This window comes from Manacus candei, unplaced genomic scaffold (genome assembly GCF_025592945.1).
Source record: "Manacus candei isolate 608988 ecotype Guabito, Panama unplaced genomic scaffold, ASM2559294v1 h1tg000018l, whole genome shotgun sequence".
Classification (NCBI taxonomy): domain Eukaryota; kingdom Metazoa; phylum Chordata; class Aves; order Passeriformes; family Pipridae; genus Manacus; species Manacus candei.
Window position 1 is genome coordinate 23,381,529 of NW_026138066.1, and position 16,666 is coordinate 23,398,194.

Consider the following 16,666-nt stretch of genomic DNA (forward strand, 5'->3'; position numbering starts at 1 on the left):
GTAGCCACCCCAAGGCAAGGACTCTACATTAGCACTGGTCTCCATGTTATGCCTGTACAGTACTGAATCCCAGGCACTTTGCTGAAAGGGGGTTTCCTTAGATGTGAGTAAACTCCTAGGGCAGTTTATCCAGTGTGCAGCTGAGCTTTGCTGTGGACACAGAGGCAGCCAAGGTGACTTTTTGCAAAAGCAGCTCAGGTCAGGCAGAGTTTTTGAAACTGAGTTTTTAAACTGCCATGCAGTTTGCACACCCTCCCGCTCCTCCCATGGCCCATCTGCATTTGGAAGCAATATAAGCTTGACAGCAAACCTGAAAACATGACAGCAAATCTAAAAACAAACCCATTGTGTCTCCAGCACAAGGGTGAAGTGGCCAGGTTTAGCTGCTTTTCCTTGGTTCTTGGAGCTAAATATTAGCAGCAGCTCTACCCCAAATACTCAATCTGAGCATTCACCTCTGTGCATGTGGCCTCCCACCTGCATTTATGGTGTTTAGGAACAACAGACCAAGAATAAACCACAAGACCCGTTTTCTAGGGAACTTATCACGTAGTATTTTATTCAAAAAACACTTACTACTTTTCATTGAGAGTAATATTTTTTCACTGACTGGAAAGATTCTTAATGTATCTCAGCAATTGCTTCCTTGATGGGTAACATCCCTGGAAGGTTATGACACATTTAAGGCATTTTTCATAAGCATAAGTTTTCAAATTTCAAGTTATATCTAACTAGAAATGTCTTGTCAGTCTCTTAACCCATTAATTTCCCAGTTTCTGGAAGTGCATTGTTTTTCTGCTCCTTCGCTTCGGCAAAGTGCAGGACAAAGCAAACAGGAACTTGGTTTTCTTACTCATCCATTGCAAGGTGCTTTAGAAAGATTGAAACACATTCTTGTATGTGAATAGAGTGAAAATTCCTCATCCTGGTGACAAACAACACACTGGGATATTTTAACAAAGAAGGAGCAGTATAAATAAAGGAGAGCTGAGCAGAATAACGGACCTTGCTATACAGCAAAATAAATACCTGCTACACTATGAAAGTGTAATTTCATAGCTATGCCCCATAATTTCTCAATTTACCTTCAACATACCAACATGAAAACAGACATGATTTGTGAACTTCATCATCACTATCAAAATATAATTAAGTTACACACAGCTGCTATTAAATCTACATTAGTAATTTTAAAATGTGCTCAGTCCCGCAAAAATAGCACCCTTGTAAAGATACAGTCAAACTGCTGGAATCCTCGATCCCTTCACAGGATGTGGTACAACAAGGCTTAATGCCACCAGGGCGTTAAAAGCATCACAATCAAAGTTTTTGACTTTCCTCACAATGGAGCCTTGTGATGGGCCTTCAGAACACTCTTCTTCACGCTGTCACATGTGACCAACCTTCCTTTCTAGCTCTCTTTACATTTTCCCTCTGTGTGGTCTTGCCACGGGAGTACAGGTGGAACCAACAGCACAGAGTAACGGGACTCAACAGGAGATTTAAAAATTACCCACTTTCTTTATACAGTTGTTCTCTCTAGAACATTTTCTGCTTGAGGGACATTCCCACCTCAAGGGCAGAAAGGGAAAGAAGAGGGCAAGACAATTCCAGCTGGCAACCAGGTGAAGAATACTTAAGGAAAATCCCAAAAGTTCAAGCACAGCAAGGCATCTTACTTCCCCTGTCACAATGTATTGCCCTGCATCGTGCAAAATCACTAATTAGCTCCAGAATCTCTGTTACTCTGAATATTTCCCTCTCTACAGGAAAGAAAATGCATATAAACACCTGATAAGTGTGTTAAAACAATAATCACCTGCATAAATATATATGAATTCATCTTGTAAATCAGAACTGCTGCATAAGCTCCTGATTTAAAACACCTCATTGTGCTGATGCCAACTTTCAAATACATCTCAGCCCCTGTAGTGACTCATTTTCAGGGAGGTTTTAAGGAGTAAGAGCCACTGGCATGTGGCATAAAGGTTTTGATCCTTCCTGCAGATGTTTCTGGTGACTTCTGTGGTCTCCTGCCCAGCTTGCCAGCATCTCACATGGTGCTAAAAGGGCAAAGTCTCAAGGTCTTACTGGTCAGGTATGGCTATCAGTGCTCCCCAGTCATACCACACACCTCTCTGGAATATCACACAGGTTTTGAGGCCAAACACTTCCCCTGTATGGGAATTTAGGCATCAGCATTAAGGAAACTGCTAAGTCAGCAGAGACAAGGACTAACTCACTATCTTTTAAAGACGAAATGAATATGTAGAATCACATAAATATAAAAAATACATGAAAGAAAAAGTTTTAGTTGCAACAGTTCTTAGATCCTTCTTCTAGCTGAGTGTTTTTCATAAATAAATGTGAACATAGAGGTTGCTGAGTGCAAAATGTCTTTCTGATGGAACATTTGTGCATGTCCACTCTTGCACAGAGGTGCTGAGCTCCATGGACAACTCACAGCTTTCCCAGACACTCTGATAGCCCTGGATAGGGCTGCTGAGGATGTTTTTTCATGTAAATCAAGAGATAGGCCGTTTCTCCCCTGTAGAGGCAAAGAAAAAGCAAAATGCGACGTATATGTTTGAAGATCTAGGTTGCAAGTAACCTCCCAGGTTTGCTCCTGCCCAGCTTTTTGTGGTTTGGATCAACTAAGCTGACCCTTTCCAGTGTTCCTGAGAGAGCATATAAAGCTGACTCCCTGTCAGCACTTTAGCTTATAGGAGGGATTATCTCCCTCTTATAATTATCCCCCTCTCATAAGCTATTTTCTTACGATGCATCAAAACAAAAAGCATGGAAAAATCCTGACTGACGTATCCAACTGCAGCCAGCCCCATTTGTGACTACTCAGTAACCCTGGAGGCTCCCAGTATGGTCATATGCAGTCCCATCAGAGCAACCAGAATACAAGGATGCCTCTTCTGCTCTCCTCCATCCCCACTACATCCCAGGCAATATGCAATTCAAACCATTTATCTTCCCTCTCTTTGCTACCCTCATTCCAAAGTCCAGAGCAGCATTAGGTAAAAACAGAGATATGTTTGCATACCAGTGGAGGTTGGAATGTCCATAGGTGCATTTAACATCATCCCATGACACCTAGAGAAGAAAAACACACAAGAGGAGGCTGGTAAAAACTCTTAGGAGATGGACACGTTGTGATACCAGCACACCAGTTCTCATAAGAGTGGTGTAAGTGGCCCTTCCAGGAACTAAGCACCTTTTAATAAATTGGTTTATTGCTTTACGAGGGAAAACAGTTCCTCTTCTAACACAGAAGAGTACATAAAGTAGGGGTATACATCAGATGGCTGCTTTTGCAAGTCACAAAGCAGAAACTGAGGCCTTGTTTGGTGCAGAAGCAAGAGCCTGCAGCAGAGGTGCACAAAGCTCTGCAGCTTCAGTTTCTTTTCCTGGTTCTCTTTAATTAGCAGTCAGTCAGACTGAGCAAGATCTGGAGGAGAGGTCGGGAAAGCACAAAAAGAAACGTGGATTGATCTCCTCACCTGGCAAACCTGAGAATCATTAAAGCAATACCATTTACACTCTGTGAGGCTTTGAATGTAGGCACAGTAATGTCCACAACTAGCTGATCCTGAATGAGCAACGACAGCAAAAAGGCCATACTGCCAGGTAGCCTGCAAAGAGACACAAAGAGTAACTTTTAGTGCAGTAATTCTCATTTGCCATTTACTGAAGAGAAGCAGCATCCAGGACAGCAAGGATGTGGATTTTGCAAGGAGAAAGGAAGAAGAGCAGATTAGCCTTGAGGATCCTGCCTTTTTTGCTCTTACCCTCATAGTTTAGCCTGCCAGCTACGGGCTGGCAGCCTCCCTGGAGATCACAGGAATGTGAAAAAGGTAGAAGAATAGCAAAGGAGTTACACTACAGACAACACCACACTGATGACTTTTGCTATTGCCACATTTCCCCTTTTTATTTCACAGTAAGGGGGACAGATCCATGGTGGGGCAGAACACTCTCAGCTGCTTGGCAAAGCTCTTGTTTCCTTGCTAAGCTCAACTCTTTGGCCAACAACACTGCATGGGAAATACCAGGAATGGAGTTCCCCTGCCTTGGACTGGTGAGATATGTAAAGCCTGTTTTTTGTCCTTATGGTAGGAAGCTCCAGTTATTGTGCCTTTGGTGATTGAGCACAGAATGCTGAAAAATGACTGAACCAGTTAAAACCAGACCCAGGTGAAAGATGTCTGAGACATAGAGTTTTAAGACAGGCACTTTAAAATCAGGCAAGTACTGGTGTGATCTCTTAAAATTTTATGAGACTTGAGCAGAGAGAAGAAGAAAATCTTCTCTTTTTTAGACAGCCTTAGGAGTATCTCACCTTTTCCTTGTCATCTGCTTGGCACTGATTTTCTGTCAAGACTCCACTGAAATCAAGGTCCCGTGGGAATGGGAGATAGTGACTGAGCTTGTGCGTGTAGGATGATTTTTCGAAGCAGAAGCGCTTCAGGTGTATGGTCAGAGTCTGTGGCAGATAGACAAGCTTCATTCTCTGTAAAACAATAAATAATGTGTTTGAAAACTAAGGAATAAACCCTGGGGAGGTAGGCTGGAAACAGTCATTGCCACCCAGTGCATATAGCATGGAGAACAGTCAGTGCTATAAGTGAATGGCTGCCAATTGCACCACACAGGAGATGCCAAACCTTTGTAGCCCATTTGCACACAAGACACATAATGGAGCTGTGATAACCAAGTTTCTCAGCTTCAGTGTGATCAGCACTCAGCCTCGGGTGTGTCAAGGGTTGCTTCATTTCTCATCTGCTTTCCTAACCCTAGATTGGTAGCACTAGGTAGGGTGAGGAGAGGCAAGCCAACTTTTTTGTGACATGTGACCACTGGAGCTCCGTGAAGGATGTCAAGCTGACAGCTCATTTCTTCCAGCACTGCCTGTTGCTGCCACGGCTGTCACTAAGACACATGGATTCATTGTGGCCCCAGAGGCAGCCCAACAGTGAAAATGTTGTGGGAAGTTCCCTCCAAGCCTTGTGCTAAGGCATTCTCCCTCATGCTGCTCTCTTTAATGCACTTACCTCTTCATGAAACAGCGAATTCATCATCTGGCACAGACTGATACTGTGAAAAATAGGGAGCCCAGTGCAGAGCAGGGAAGAAAGGAAATCATCCTACAGTATCCTACTTTTAGGTGTATGCACAGTTCAAGTAACATATTTTTGTCCACCTCTGCAGCTACGCAGCAGTGTAAAGGCCCACAGTGCACACACAGAATAAACCAACAGAAGCTCCTCTTCTCAGTGACTTAGAGTAAAACTCATGAAATCCTTTGTAGCAAGAGCTACAACTACAGCAGGGAACTTCCTAACAGGAGGAAAGATGCATGTGGTTTATACCTTGCTGATACTTCTGTGCTGACAAATCTGAGTTGTTGATCTCCTCTTAAACTGATATGGTTGAGTCCTTTCCCCACCCTTCCCAGTCCTAAAGGAATTTCTCTGTGTGAGAGACTTATGGGAAAATAATTCTCTGATTACCTTCAAAAAAGGTGTTTTCATTCCACATTGTTGACAGAAACACATGTTTTGACCAGTCAGCTCTTCTGGATGGAAAAAGTACTGTAAACAGTCCTCCTATGAAGACAGAGGAGATTTCTTTCAACTGAATTCCTTCAAGCTGGGTTTCTATTTCTACTTTATTTCACAGAGTACAAACAAGTAACAAAACTACAGAAGGCATATTTTATTCAAAGGACAAAAGACTGCCCAGCAGCCTAAAAAAAGGTACCCCATTTTTCCTAGCTGCTCTTGTGATTGCACTAGTTGGGAAAAAAAATGGGGTACCACATTTTTCGCAAAGAAGATGTTGATGCACACGTGTCTTTTATACCTACTTCAAAGCTTTAGAGGTTTTCAAAGAGTAATGATGAAAAAGTATAAAGGAATCAGGCGGTCCAATGGTGAACTGGCACCTCAAAAATCCACTATATTTGTGGCAGCACCGACACAGTCACCAGCACTGCTCTATCTGCAGCACTGATTCAACAGTGAAAGACCACTGCACTGGGCAAACACAGTGTGTCTGGCCAGGGATTCCAAGTCATCTAGGGTACCTCACTGTGGTATCTAAGGTCTCACAGGTACACATCACTGCATAGTTTGAGTCTTTGAGTCTGTTACAGAGTATTTAGCCAACACTATTTTTAGAAAGGTGATTCAAGGACTTTATTTTCCAGCCCCTAAATCAAACAAATTTTTTGAGACCTCTAAAACTCTTCCAAACAAATAAGAAATGTGAAGGAGGAAAGACCACCCCCTGGTGGTCCCAAACACTCCACAGAAATCTTGGAGAGATTCTAGGTGCAACACAGGAGACACCAGTGCTGCAAGGAGATGGCTCCCACCGTGACAGGGGGAACAGTGTTGCCACTGAACTTACCAGAGTCTTCAGCCTGTGAGAATTGGAATCCAACACTGGCAGTGGGAGAGTTAACATGCAGCTGTTGTTCTTTATTTCAAAAGAGCAATTCTGACAGGCCAGATGCTCCTGTATGCAGATAGTGTACAAATCACTCAGCTCTTCAACCTGGAGGGACAAAAAAAAGGCCAAAACAAGGTTTATGAAGATGACAGATGATGTACTTTCTTGTGGGTGGAAAAATCCACGTGCGCATGTTATTTCAAGCCAGGTTACTGCTTTAATGTTCAAACCAAGATCTAACACTGACTTATGTGGACAGGCCACTTCCCACAATTTAAAGGAGGACAATTCCTTCCCCTCATCCCCTGTCAGAGAGGAAAGACACAGCCTATAACAAGATCAGAACACTTAAATGTCTGCTTTGATGCAGAATTGTACTGTTTTGTTTGAAACTGCAAAAGAAGCTTGTCTTCTGTATGAATAAAACTATGACTGAATCAAGGAAGAATCACTTTTCTCTTCCCAGTCTGCTAGAAGAAACTGTCATATATATAACATACTAACAGTGACTAATTCAAAAGAAATGCACATGGTTGACTTCAAAAAATGGGAAAGCTGTGTCAAGGCATGCCAATAAATGCTTATAGAAATTTGGGGGGAAAAAAATGAAAGAAAACTAAATTTGGTGTTGCAAAAAGATCAATTTTTTACTTATTAATCAACTCTCCCGTTAGAATGGAGAGTCTGGCATGCCCTAAGAGTAGAAAGAACAAAAATTAACTGTAATTCAAAATGTTGTAGGTTATGAGATCAAGACTTCTTCTTCCATTTGAAAGATGTGAGGAAAGACCCAAACAGGGGATGGATAATTTTAAGAATTTAACTTAAGACAATTGTCAGTGAACGGGATCCTTCTCCAAGGAGCAGAGGAAACAACACATGATAAGGGCCAAAAAACCTGGTGTTCATTTCAGTTACCATCCTTACCAGCTCTAGCTTTTTCATCTGCTTCTTTATCAAGTTCCAGAGACGCAGAAACAGCTGAGCAGCATCATGCTGCACAAACACTGGACAAACAGAAAACACAACCCCAATAAGTACTGTGAACAGCACCAAGCACAAACTTCCCACAGATGGCAAAGGGAGAGTTACTGTCCCCCATTAAATCCAGTTTCTTGTCCCTTGCCACTCCCTGCCAGGGACAAGACTGGACAAGAGCTGCAATCTCTCTGTGTGACCTAAACAGGCAGTGGGAAAAGATAAGAGGGCTTGCACCACCCAGTGCTAAAGTTGTGTACTTGACACCAGGTGCAGGGCCAAGAGTACACCAAATACCTACCAGAAAATGGCTCAGATGCCTCACTGACTTGAGAGCTGTATTTCATAGCATCATAGAATGGTTTGGGTTGGAAGAGACTTAAAGGACATCTCTTTCCAACCCCCCCTGCCATGGACAAGGACATCTTCCACTAGAACAGGTTGCTCAGAGCATTTTCCAACCTGGCCTTGAACACTTCCAGGTATGGAGTATCCACAACTTCTCTGGGCAAACTGTTCCAGTGTCTCACTACCCTCAGAGTAAAGAGGCTCTTCCTAATATCAAATCTAAACCCAACTTCTTTCAGTTTAAAGCAATCACCTCTTGTCCTATCACTACATGTCCTTGCAAAAAGTCCCTTTTGAATCCTGCTTAGAAACAATAAAGAGAAGATTCTGTTCTCTTTTTCACCTTTATTACACCACAGACCTTTTTTTCCCCCATCCCCTAGTGAAGGTTATAATTCTCCTGAGTGCTGAGATAAAATTATGTCTCACACACCAAATAGTATAAACCCCTTGATCCCTATCCAGCACATGGCTTCAGCACAGGAAGCCAAGTATGATGAAGTGACATTATGCTTTGTCTTTCCACTCTAGCTAAATTGGCATATTAGGAAACCTAAAGTGGTGGGATACAGCTCAATGCACAGCTTGCTTAGAATGGCTCAGCAGGGAATTGCTTCAAGATTAAACTTAGGGGGAAAGAAAAGAATCTACATCCTTGAATGTGAAGAACTGATTTTATCAGCCAGTGAGGAACTCAAGATTTAGGAAATGGGCAAAAATTACATGCAGTACAGCAAAATCATAGTATTTCTGGACTACCTTTTTGCTTGATCATAGGTGGAACAAATTTTGTAGAATAATCCAACAACCTGATATGGAAGTGCTTTCAACTTCCCAGCAATGCAAGTCTGCAGGTACTGACTTCAGCTGCATTCTAGTATGATTACAGACATCTCTGATTAAACAAAGCTCAGAACATATGCCTTTCCTCATGTCTAATAGCACATTCATGATCCAGGAAAAGAACCACTTTCTGAGATGCTGGAGTTTAGGAACCACACCTGAATTTTAAAGAAGAAGGACAAGGTGGGAAATAGTCAAGCTTTACAAATTCCCTTTGGGCATCTCTCTTTGACAGGAAGAGAGAAGGCAGACTGCAAAGCTATTCAGAGTAAGGGGGGAAATGATGCAAACAGAAATATTGAGTTTATCTTGCATTCCTCCTTAACAAAGATGGCTGGCTACCACCTCCTCTTTCAGTGCTGTCCTGTTTGGGCAGGAGAGTTGGGCTGATTCCAAGGGGATGAGGTGTAACAAGGCCAAGTGCCGGGTCCTGCACTTTGGCCACAACAACCCCCTGCAGCGCTACAGGCTGGGGACAGAGTGGCTGGAGAGCAGCCAGGCAGAGAGGGACCTGGGAGTTTGGATTGACAGGGAGCTGAACATGAGCCAGCAGTGTGCCCAGGTGGCCAAGAAGGCCAATGGATCCTGGCCTGGATCAGGAACAGTGTGGCAGCAGGACCAGGGAAGTGATTCTTCCCCTGTACTCAGCACTGGTGAGGCCACACCTTGAGTGCTGTGTCCAGTTCTGGACCCCTCAGTTCAGGAAGGACATGGAGGGGCTGGAGCAGGTGGGCAGAGGAGGGCAACGAGGCTGGTGAAGAGACTGGAGCACAAGTCCTATGAGGAGAGGCTGAGGGAGCTGGGGCTGTTCAGCCTGGAGAAGAGGAGGCTCAGGGAAGACCTCATCACTCTCTACAACTACCTGACAGGAGGTTGTAGCCAGGTGGGGGTTGGTCTCTTCTCCCAGGCAACCATCAGCAAGACAAGAGGGCATGATCTTAAGCTGTGCCAGGGGAGGTTTAGGTTGGATATTAGAAAGAAATTCTTTACAGAAAGGGAAATCAGGCATTGGAATGGGCTGCCCAGGGAAGTGGTGGATTCTCTGTCCCTGGAGGTTTTTAAGATGAGACTGGATGTGGCACTTAGTGCCATGGTCTGGTGGTGTTGGATCAAGGGTTGGACTTGATGATCTCAGAGGTCCCTTCCAACCCAGCTATTCTATGATTCTATGATTCTACAATAAAGATCAGGACGGTCAGATACACCCTGTGTATTTGTACACATAGACAGACTCCCAGCATCCTACTGTCACCAGTCACACGTGCATTCAACAGTCTCTCTCTCCTTTGGGACTTTGACCAGTTGAGAGATTAAGACAGCAAATTTTTCTCTCTGCCCTTATAAAAAGGAACAGGAAGTATATAGTTTCTATCCTTGGGGATCTGTGTGAACTTATCTTTTCCACACAATCACTTTCTTCTAACAAGTAACAGCAGCTATTTCACTATTATGATGCCAGTACAGCAAGACAAATCAAGCTCTAAGCTGTCTTCTCAGCCCTGCACAGCCCTTTCCCCTTGGTCAGTGTCTGTAGCTGAGTCTTCCAGCAGTCTGATAGACTGCTCTCCTTTTGGACATCAGCAAGGATGTACAACAGGGTTTTTTTTTTCCCCCTCTTCATGAGCAATACACAGCATCACACTCACAGGTGGGGAGCAGCTATAAAGAGCACTACATCACCATGTACCTAACTCCTGACATTTCTGAATGCAGATGCTGGAGTCTGCACTGCTTGTTAGTGCTGGGTAATCAACACCCCGGTTTGCAGGTAGAGGTGGGCATGAGGCAGCGCTGCTTACATTCCACTCTGTGCGCTGAGAGGCAGCAAGCGAGTTCTGTGGGGCGCACAGCTTTGCGCTTGCCACGCTGCATCTCCTCCAGCAGCAGGAGCATTTGGTACGGGACGTTGCTGCTCCTCTGCGCGGCACACGGTGGCACTGTGATCCTACAGAGGGAAGAAGCAACACGGATGGTCATCAAGGGGTACAGTGGAGAAATATCAGACATCACACCTGAAGGAGCAGAAGGTAAGTAGCCCAGCTAGCAACTCAAGAGGAACCAGAATGGGTATATTTTCAGCAAAAGAAGGAAAAAGGGGAAGCAGTCACCTGCACTAGCTCACCCCACAGCACAGGCTGACAGTTCTAAAGTGAAAGGCCACAATGTTAAGCTGGCCTGTTTCTGAGTAAGGGACAAGCCAAGCAGGACCTCAAGTGCTTTCTGGGCTCTAGAAATAACATTAGTTACAGCTAGTTTCAGAGCTGTTCTTCCCTCCCACTGATTCATGTCCTCATGCTCAACATACCCTCAAAATTTCATGGGCACATAAATCAAAATGCTTGTATTTCAAATATATGCCAACTGAAAAGCTCTTTATCCTCCCTAAATTTATTGCAGTCCACAGGTTTTTCTAAGTCTTTCTTCAAATAACCGTGGTAACCTACTGTCTACATTACTTAGCTTTGCCCATTCATGACACTTCTCATCTCTGCATGTCTGTAACATCTTCTTTCTCCTCTGCACAGTAGTGAGCATCCAAGAAATGTAGAGAAAGAACTAAATAGGAATGATCCACTTAGATGTTTAAAGCTGCAGTGAACTGAGTAAATTGAAAATAAATCAAACCAGTTATTATTGTAGTTGGTAGGGAGGCAGAAGCCCAAATCCTCCTCACAAACAACCAGGGAGAACAGTCAAGCAAGACAAAGTAAAGCTATGTATTCTTGATCTGCAACAACATTATTAGTCTTCTCTATGAGGTGCTAACCAGGGCAATCAGGGGCCAGAGGCTGGGAATTACCAAATGTTTGTGTTTACATGCTTAAGGTTACAAAATTAATAGTGGATATGGTTAGGCACAACACATCCTTTTTTTAAAATGGCCTATGAGTAAACCTGGAATAAAATCATATCCTCTTTTGGAAAAGAGAGATACAAGTCATAAAGACTCAGTTTAGGATGCAGCTTACTGGTATGCAAAGGGCACACAAATCAGAGATGAGTAACAAGTCAGAATACTGCAACTTCTACTTTTGCAGGCCCTAGACTATGTATGACAGACACAACAAGGCAGAGACCTTGCTGAGGGAGCTGAAAGCACCTTTGATAGCACCTCAATGATCTAATCCTTCAAATGTACATCCCATATAAAAAAGAGGGGGAGGCAACAAAGCAACAATGGAAGTATCTCTGGTAGTTCAAACAAGTGGTACCTTCGAAGTATCCCTGTGAAGTGTAAATTCATGAGGAACACTTGGAGCAGAGAGTTCAGACAGCAGCTCTGTCCAAGGTTATACAGTCCAATAGCTCCTGTAGGAATAGAAAAAGAGGAAGTGAGGCCTGGAGATAGGTACAGGCCTATAGGAAAAGAAAGTGAAAATTATTTGAAAGTGGCAAACTCCTCTTGTCATTCAGTGGTATAGGCCAAGCATCTTGGTCAGACCCAAAAAAGTGTTCAATCTATTCTTCTGTTGCTCAAGTAGATAACTTTTGGTTTTGTTTGGTAATTGACAGGAAAAACCCAGTAAGCCTGGATAACGATACTCAGATTTCTCCCAGTTCCTCTATTTTCAGTCCTCTGAAACCACCTGAAACACCTAAACAGAAAATAAAGCCACCATCTAGACCTTTTGGGCTGCAATGGCCAATTTGAGGACTTAAAATGGGAAAAAGCTATGAGATCCTAATGCAATCCATTCCCCCAAATCCCAAAATGGTTATTTGGCAGGACAAAACGGGAATCATCTGCATATTCCTCAGTGAAGAAGTAAGGAATAGGAGAAAATGAAGCCTGAGGACAGAATATAGAACAGCAGCCATTAGAAACAGAAAATATTAGAGCTAAGAACAGACAAAATATTATTACCATTTTTTAAGTCTGCCACACCAAAGACTGATGTCAGCCTCCGTTCCTTGGCCTTCAGCTCTTTGGCTTCATCTTTGTTACTTTGTACTTCAGCTTCTGCCTCCATGGTCTCACTTAGTGCCAGCTCTGGTTTCTTGCCTCTTTCTTGATGTCCACTGTTTTGTCCCATCTACAATACTGTAAAAAGACAGAAGGATGGCAAAGAGACACAGCAAGATCAGAAAGAGTGGAAGCATGGAAGCATGGAAGCATGGAAGGATTTGTCTGTGATATTTTCATTATGAAAAAGGTGAAATCACAGAATGGTTTGGGTTAGGAGGGACCTTAATCTAGTTCCAACCCTCCTGCTACAGGCAGGGATGCCACCCACTAGATCAAGGTTGCTCAGGGCCCCATCCAGCCTGGTCTGGAATATCAATAAAATAAGCAAGATTACTGCAACAGCATTTGGTGTATTTGAATAACATGGGTATTGTAGCTGTGCAAGGTAACAGTTTAATGGTAATTGCTCATCCTCTCTTCCTCTCGAGGCTATATAAACAAATGAACCTTCAGTTCCACAGAAACAGCTCCATCTAACTAGAGAACTCCAGATATCCCTGTTCAAGGAGATTTCATAAATAAGATGATTAAAATTATCCCAGTGGCAGATGTTGCAAAACTCCAATGTTTAGTAAAAGCAACATTTTATCACCCGAAGTACCCCAAGTATTCAAAAGGGCAGATTTCACCTTTTTTTAGCCTTTTGACCTGATAAGCATGTTTGGTTTCTGTGCTGGGCTCCCTGCACTGTTTTTAAGTGCCTTATTCACAGCTCTACTGTGGCACTTCGGACTGCAATTTTTAAAAGACATTTAAGAACTGAAATATCAGTTTCTTTTTCTGTTCCTTCAAGTGATCACAGGCAATTGCACAAGGGAACCATTATAATACCTTGACTGTTGACAGACCATTACTCTGAGACATTCTCCTGTGACTCAGCTACTGACTACTAAACCAATTAAAAATACACGAGCAAAACAATATGATAAATGTTCAAATGCAACTATACAAAATTGAAACTTTTTATAAGCCCACCTCCAACACAAAGAACAGAATTAGAAAAAAGTGGATATGCTTAGGGAAGCATTCACAGGTGAGGAGGGGGGACCCACAAAACAAATGCTCAGATATTATTATTTTAAAAATTTTAAACAGCACATAAAATCAACCGAAGGCCGGGTGCTGAAAGAATGAAGAAAAGCTACCAAGGAAGGGAAATAAGCAAAATATCCTGATTCCGCCTTTCACAGAAAGAAAATCTTTGTTTTAAAAGCATGTTTTCAGGTTAGCTGTGCCTAATAATTGTAAATATCAAAGCTTCTGAAAATTGAAGCAGAAAAACTAGAAATGGATTTTTTTTCCCAATTATTACCTTTAAGCTTAAGTATAATTATTTCCAACTGTATTTTTGAAGATTACTTTTGAACTCTGTCATACACTCAGATTCACTAAAAATTGTCGAATTTGCTGAGAAGTTTATTTGAAAAAAAAAAACATACAACTCTGACAAAGAAAGATTCAAGAATATTGCTTTTTATATACCCAAAATCCAGTGATTAGAACAGCTAGGGAGGAAAAGAGAAATTTTATTTGATTTCTTCCTTGGCAAAACAGAGTCTGAACACACACTGCCTCTTTCCCTGGAATTGATTTAACAGTGCATTCTGGTTTCTGAAAGCCCAGCTGGTGTGGGAGCCCATCTGGGCCTGTACCATGAGAACCACTGGGTTTAGCTGGTTGGCCTTAGCCAAAAGGTAAGGGATGCTCACAGCCAGTGGGGATGTCAAAGAGGACAGAAAGGAGAGGGACAGGCAGTGCAGAGGTGGCAAAAAAATAGCTGGGGATGTAGCAGGGATGAAGTGAACCAGCAAGACATTACTTTTGTCAGGATAAGATTAAGGGTAGGATTAATGAGTAAACTCAGGGCTTTGGGTGACTTGAGAAATAGGTAGAAAAATACTAGGGCATGAAGATGCAGGAGGATACAGAGAGAGGAGGACTTGGGTTTCTAGTTCAATGACACTCTCCCCCAGGCACCTCTAGCAAGAACCCGGGTACTGGAGCAGGGACACGAATACAGTTTCCCAACCCTGGCATGGAACTGCCTCACTTTGTCTGGCTGTCAGCAGTAAAGCATTCCGAAGATTTGCACTTGACTGTCTTTCCCTTGCACAAGTGTATAAAAAAACTGGTGAGTGAGCTGAGGAACTGAGGAGTAGGCTCCCCTCCTGCCCCCAATTTCTCCTCTCTCACCAGAGGAGCAGGGTTACTTCTCAAGTTTTTTTGCAGGTCAGGGGTAGGACTCAGTACCCTCAAGTATGTGGCTTGGCCGCACCAAGCAACTCCACTAGCACTGGGCATCCCGTAATCATCTAACCCTCTCACTTGCTCTCCCTCAGCCAAGCCCATCATCCTCCCTCTCATCCTGGACTGCTCCACAGTCCATCTGCCCTCCCAAGACACTGGCTTCTCACAACAAACCCCCAGTGGTGCCTTCACGCCCTGTGCCTCAAAGTGCCCCCCTGCCTGAGGAGTAGCCCCATCTCTGCCCCTGGTCACCCCTTCCCCACCATCGTCGTCTCCTTTCCCCTCATGGGCATCTTGGGGTGCAGATGGTGCTGGGGTGGGCGGTGGACTGCAGGTGGGAAGGCCAGGTTGGATGGGGCTCTGAGCAACATGGTCTAGTGGAAGGTGTCCCTGCCCATGGGAAGGGGGTTGGAACTAGGTATCTTCAAGGTCCCCTTCCAACCCAAACCATTCTATGATATTATGAATCTGTGATGCCCCGAGGTGCTCCTCGAAGGGCTCCAGCAGAGACTCAATGTGATGACCCATCCTCAAGGGGAAGTACCTGAGCGCATCACCTCCACACTTCTCTGGGATGCGACTGAAAGGAGACTTCCCACCCTGTTGTCGAACCACTCTCCCTTATTTCCCTCTTTTTATTACCTTCCCTCCCGGCACACTGCACCTCTGCCTCAACCTATCTCACAGACCAGCAAAAAGGCTTCTTACCAAATACCGCAGGACCCGGCAGCGCTTCGAGCCTCGGCTGGACCTCACGTTCACCTGTTGACAAAGGGGGCAGCGGGGGCTCGGAAAACTCGCCTGCCCGCACCGGAGCGGCGCGGAGGAGCCGCTCACCCGGAGGAGCCGGGAGGGCAGCGGGAGCCGGGAGGGCTGCGGGATCCGGGAGGGCAGCGGGAGCCGGTAGGGCAGCGGGATCCGGGAGGGCAGCGGGATCCGGCAGGGCAGCGGGAGCCGGCAGGGTAGCAGGAGCCGGCAGGGCAGCGGGATCCGGCAGGGCAGTGGGAGCCGGCAGGGCAGCGGGAGCCGGCAGGGCAGCGGGAGCCGGCAGGGCAGCGGGAGCCGGCAGGGCAGTGGGATCCGGCAGGGCAGTGGGAGCCGGCAGGGCAGCGGGGCGGAGCGGGGCCGTCCCTCCGCTCGGGTGCGTCACGTCCCGCAGTTTTCATTTCCCGCTCGGCCGGGAGAGAGGACAGAAAGTGAAACTCAGCACCGCCCTCGGCCGCTTCCCGGCACGGAAAGGCGGCCGAGGGACAAGAGACCTCCCCCAGCTCGGCGGCCGCTCGAGGGGAACTGCTGAGAGTGGCACAGCACTGGAACAGTGATGCCAGTACTGCCCAGGGATGCCGGTACTAAATAAACACTTGAGAAAAGCAACACTGCTTGGTTTTGCATTAAGGCTGAAGTATTTTTCCTGCTTTTCGAAAGCTGCTCAGGATGAGAAGAAATTGCTGAAATTCCCTCTGAATCCCCTAGCTGCTCTCTGTTGTCCAGTCTCGTGAAATGTAAGTAAAAGCGACTGCAGACACTAAAAATGGAAAGCTTTCACCCAGTCTGTTCAGAAACACACATTTGTAAAACATTCAACAACACTGATATAAAGCAGAAGCAAGCAACAGCAATAAAGCCATTTGAAACCATTACAAGGACAATTTTAAAAAGTCGTAAAAATAGAGTAGGTACAAAAACACGTGCAATTCTGTAGTTCACTCAGCAACTTTTGTGACACATTCAGTTTCATGAAAAACAAACCTGATGGAACTATTGCTCGAGAAACAAAAGCAACATAGTAACCTACTCGCATGACAGTCTGATTTGATG

General features: G+C 44.6%; 1 protein-coding gene across 2 annotated transcripts; it reads right to left on the bottom strand.

Moving 5' to 3' along the window:
• Nucleotides 1-541: 541 nt before the first annotated feature.
• On the bottom strand, nucleotides 542-15,943 carry USP18 (ubiquitin specific peptidase 18). Of its 2 annotated transcripts, none has more exons than XM_051784475.1 (11): nucleotides 15,557-15,943; nucleotides 12,500-12,668; nucleotides 11,847-11,943; nucleotides 10,434-10,579; nucleotides 7,393-7,472; nucleotides 6,424-6,570; nucleotides 5,523-5,618; nucleotides 4,352-4,522; nucleotides 3,513-3,644; nucleotides 3,056-3,105; nucleotides 542-2,548 (listed from the first exon to the last, which is right to left on the bottom strand). In XM_051784475.1, exons 2-11 carry the CDS (start codon nucleotides 12,666-12,668, stop codon nucleotides 2,461-2,463), a joined length of 1,176 nt encoding a protein of 391 aa, XP_051640435.1. In that variant the 5' UTR covers nucleotides 15,557-15,943; the 3' UTR covers nucleotides 542-2,460. The 2 variants fall into 2 exon arrangements, with proteins under 2 accessions (XP_051640435.1, XP_051640434.1); XM_051784474.1 differs by having other exon boundaries at nucleotides 12,500-12,676; nucleotides 15,557-15,693.
• Between the last annotated feature and the right edge of the window lie 723 nt (nucleotides 15,944-16,666).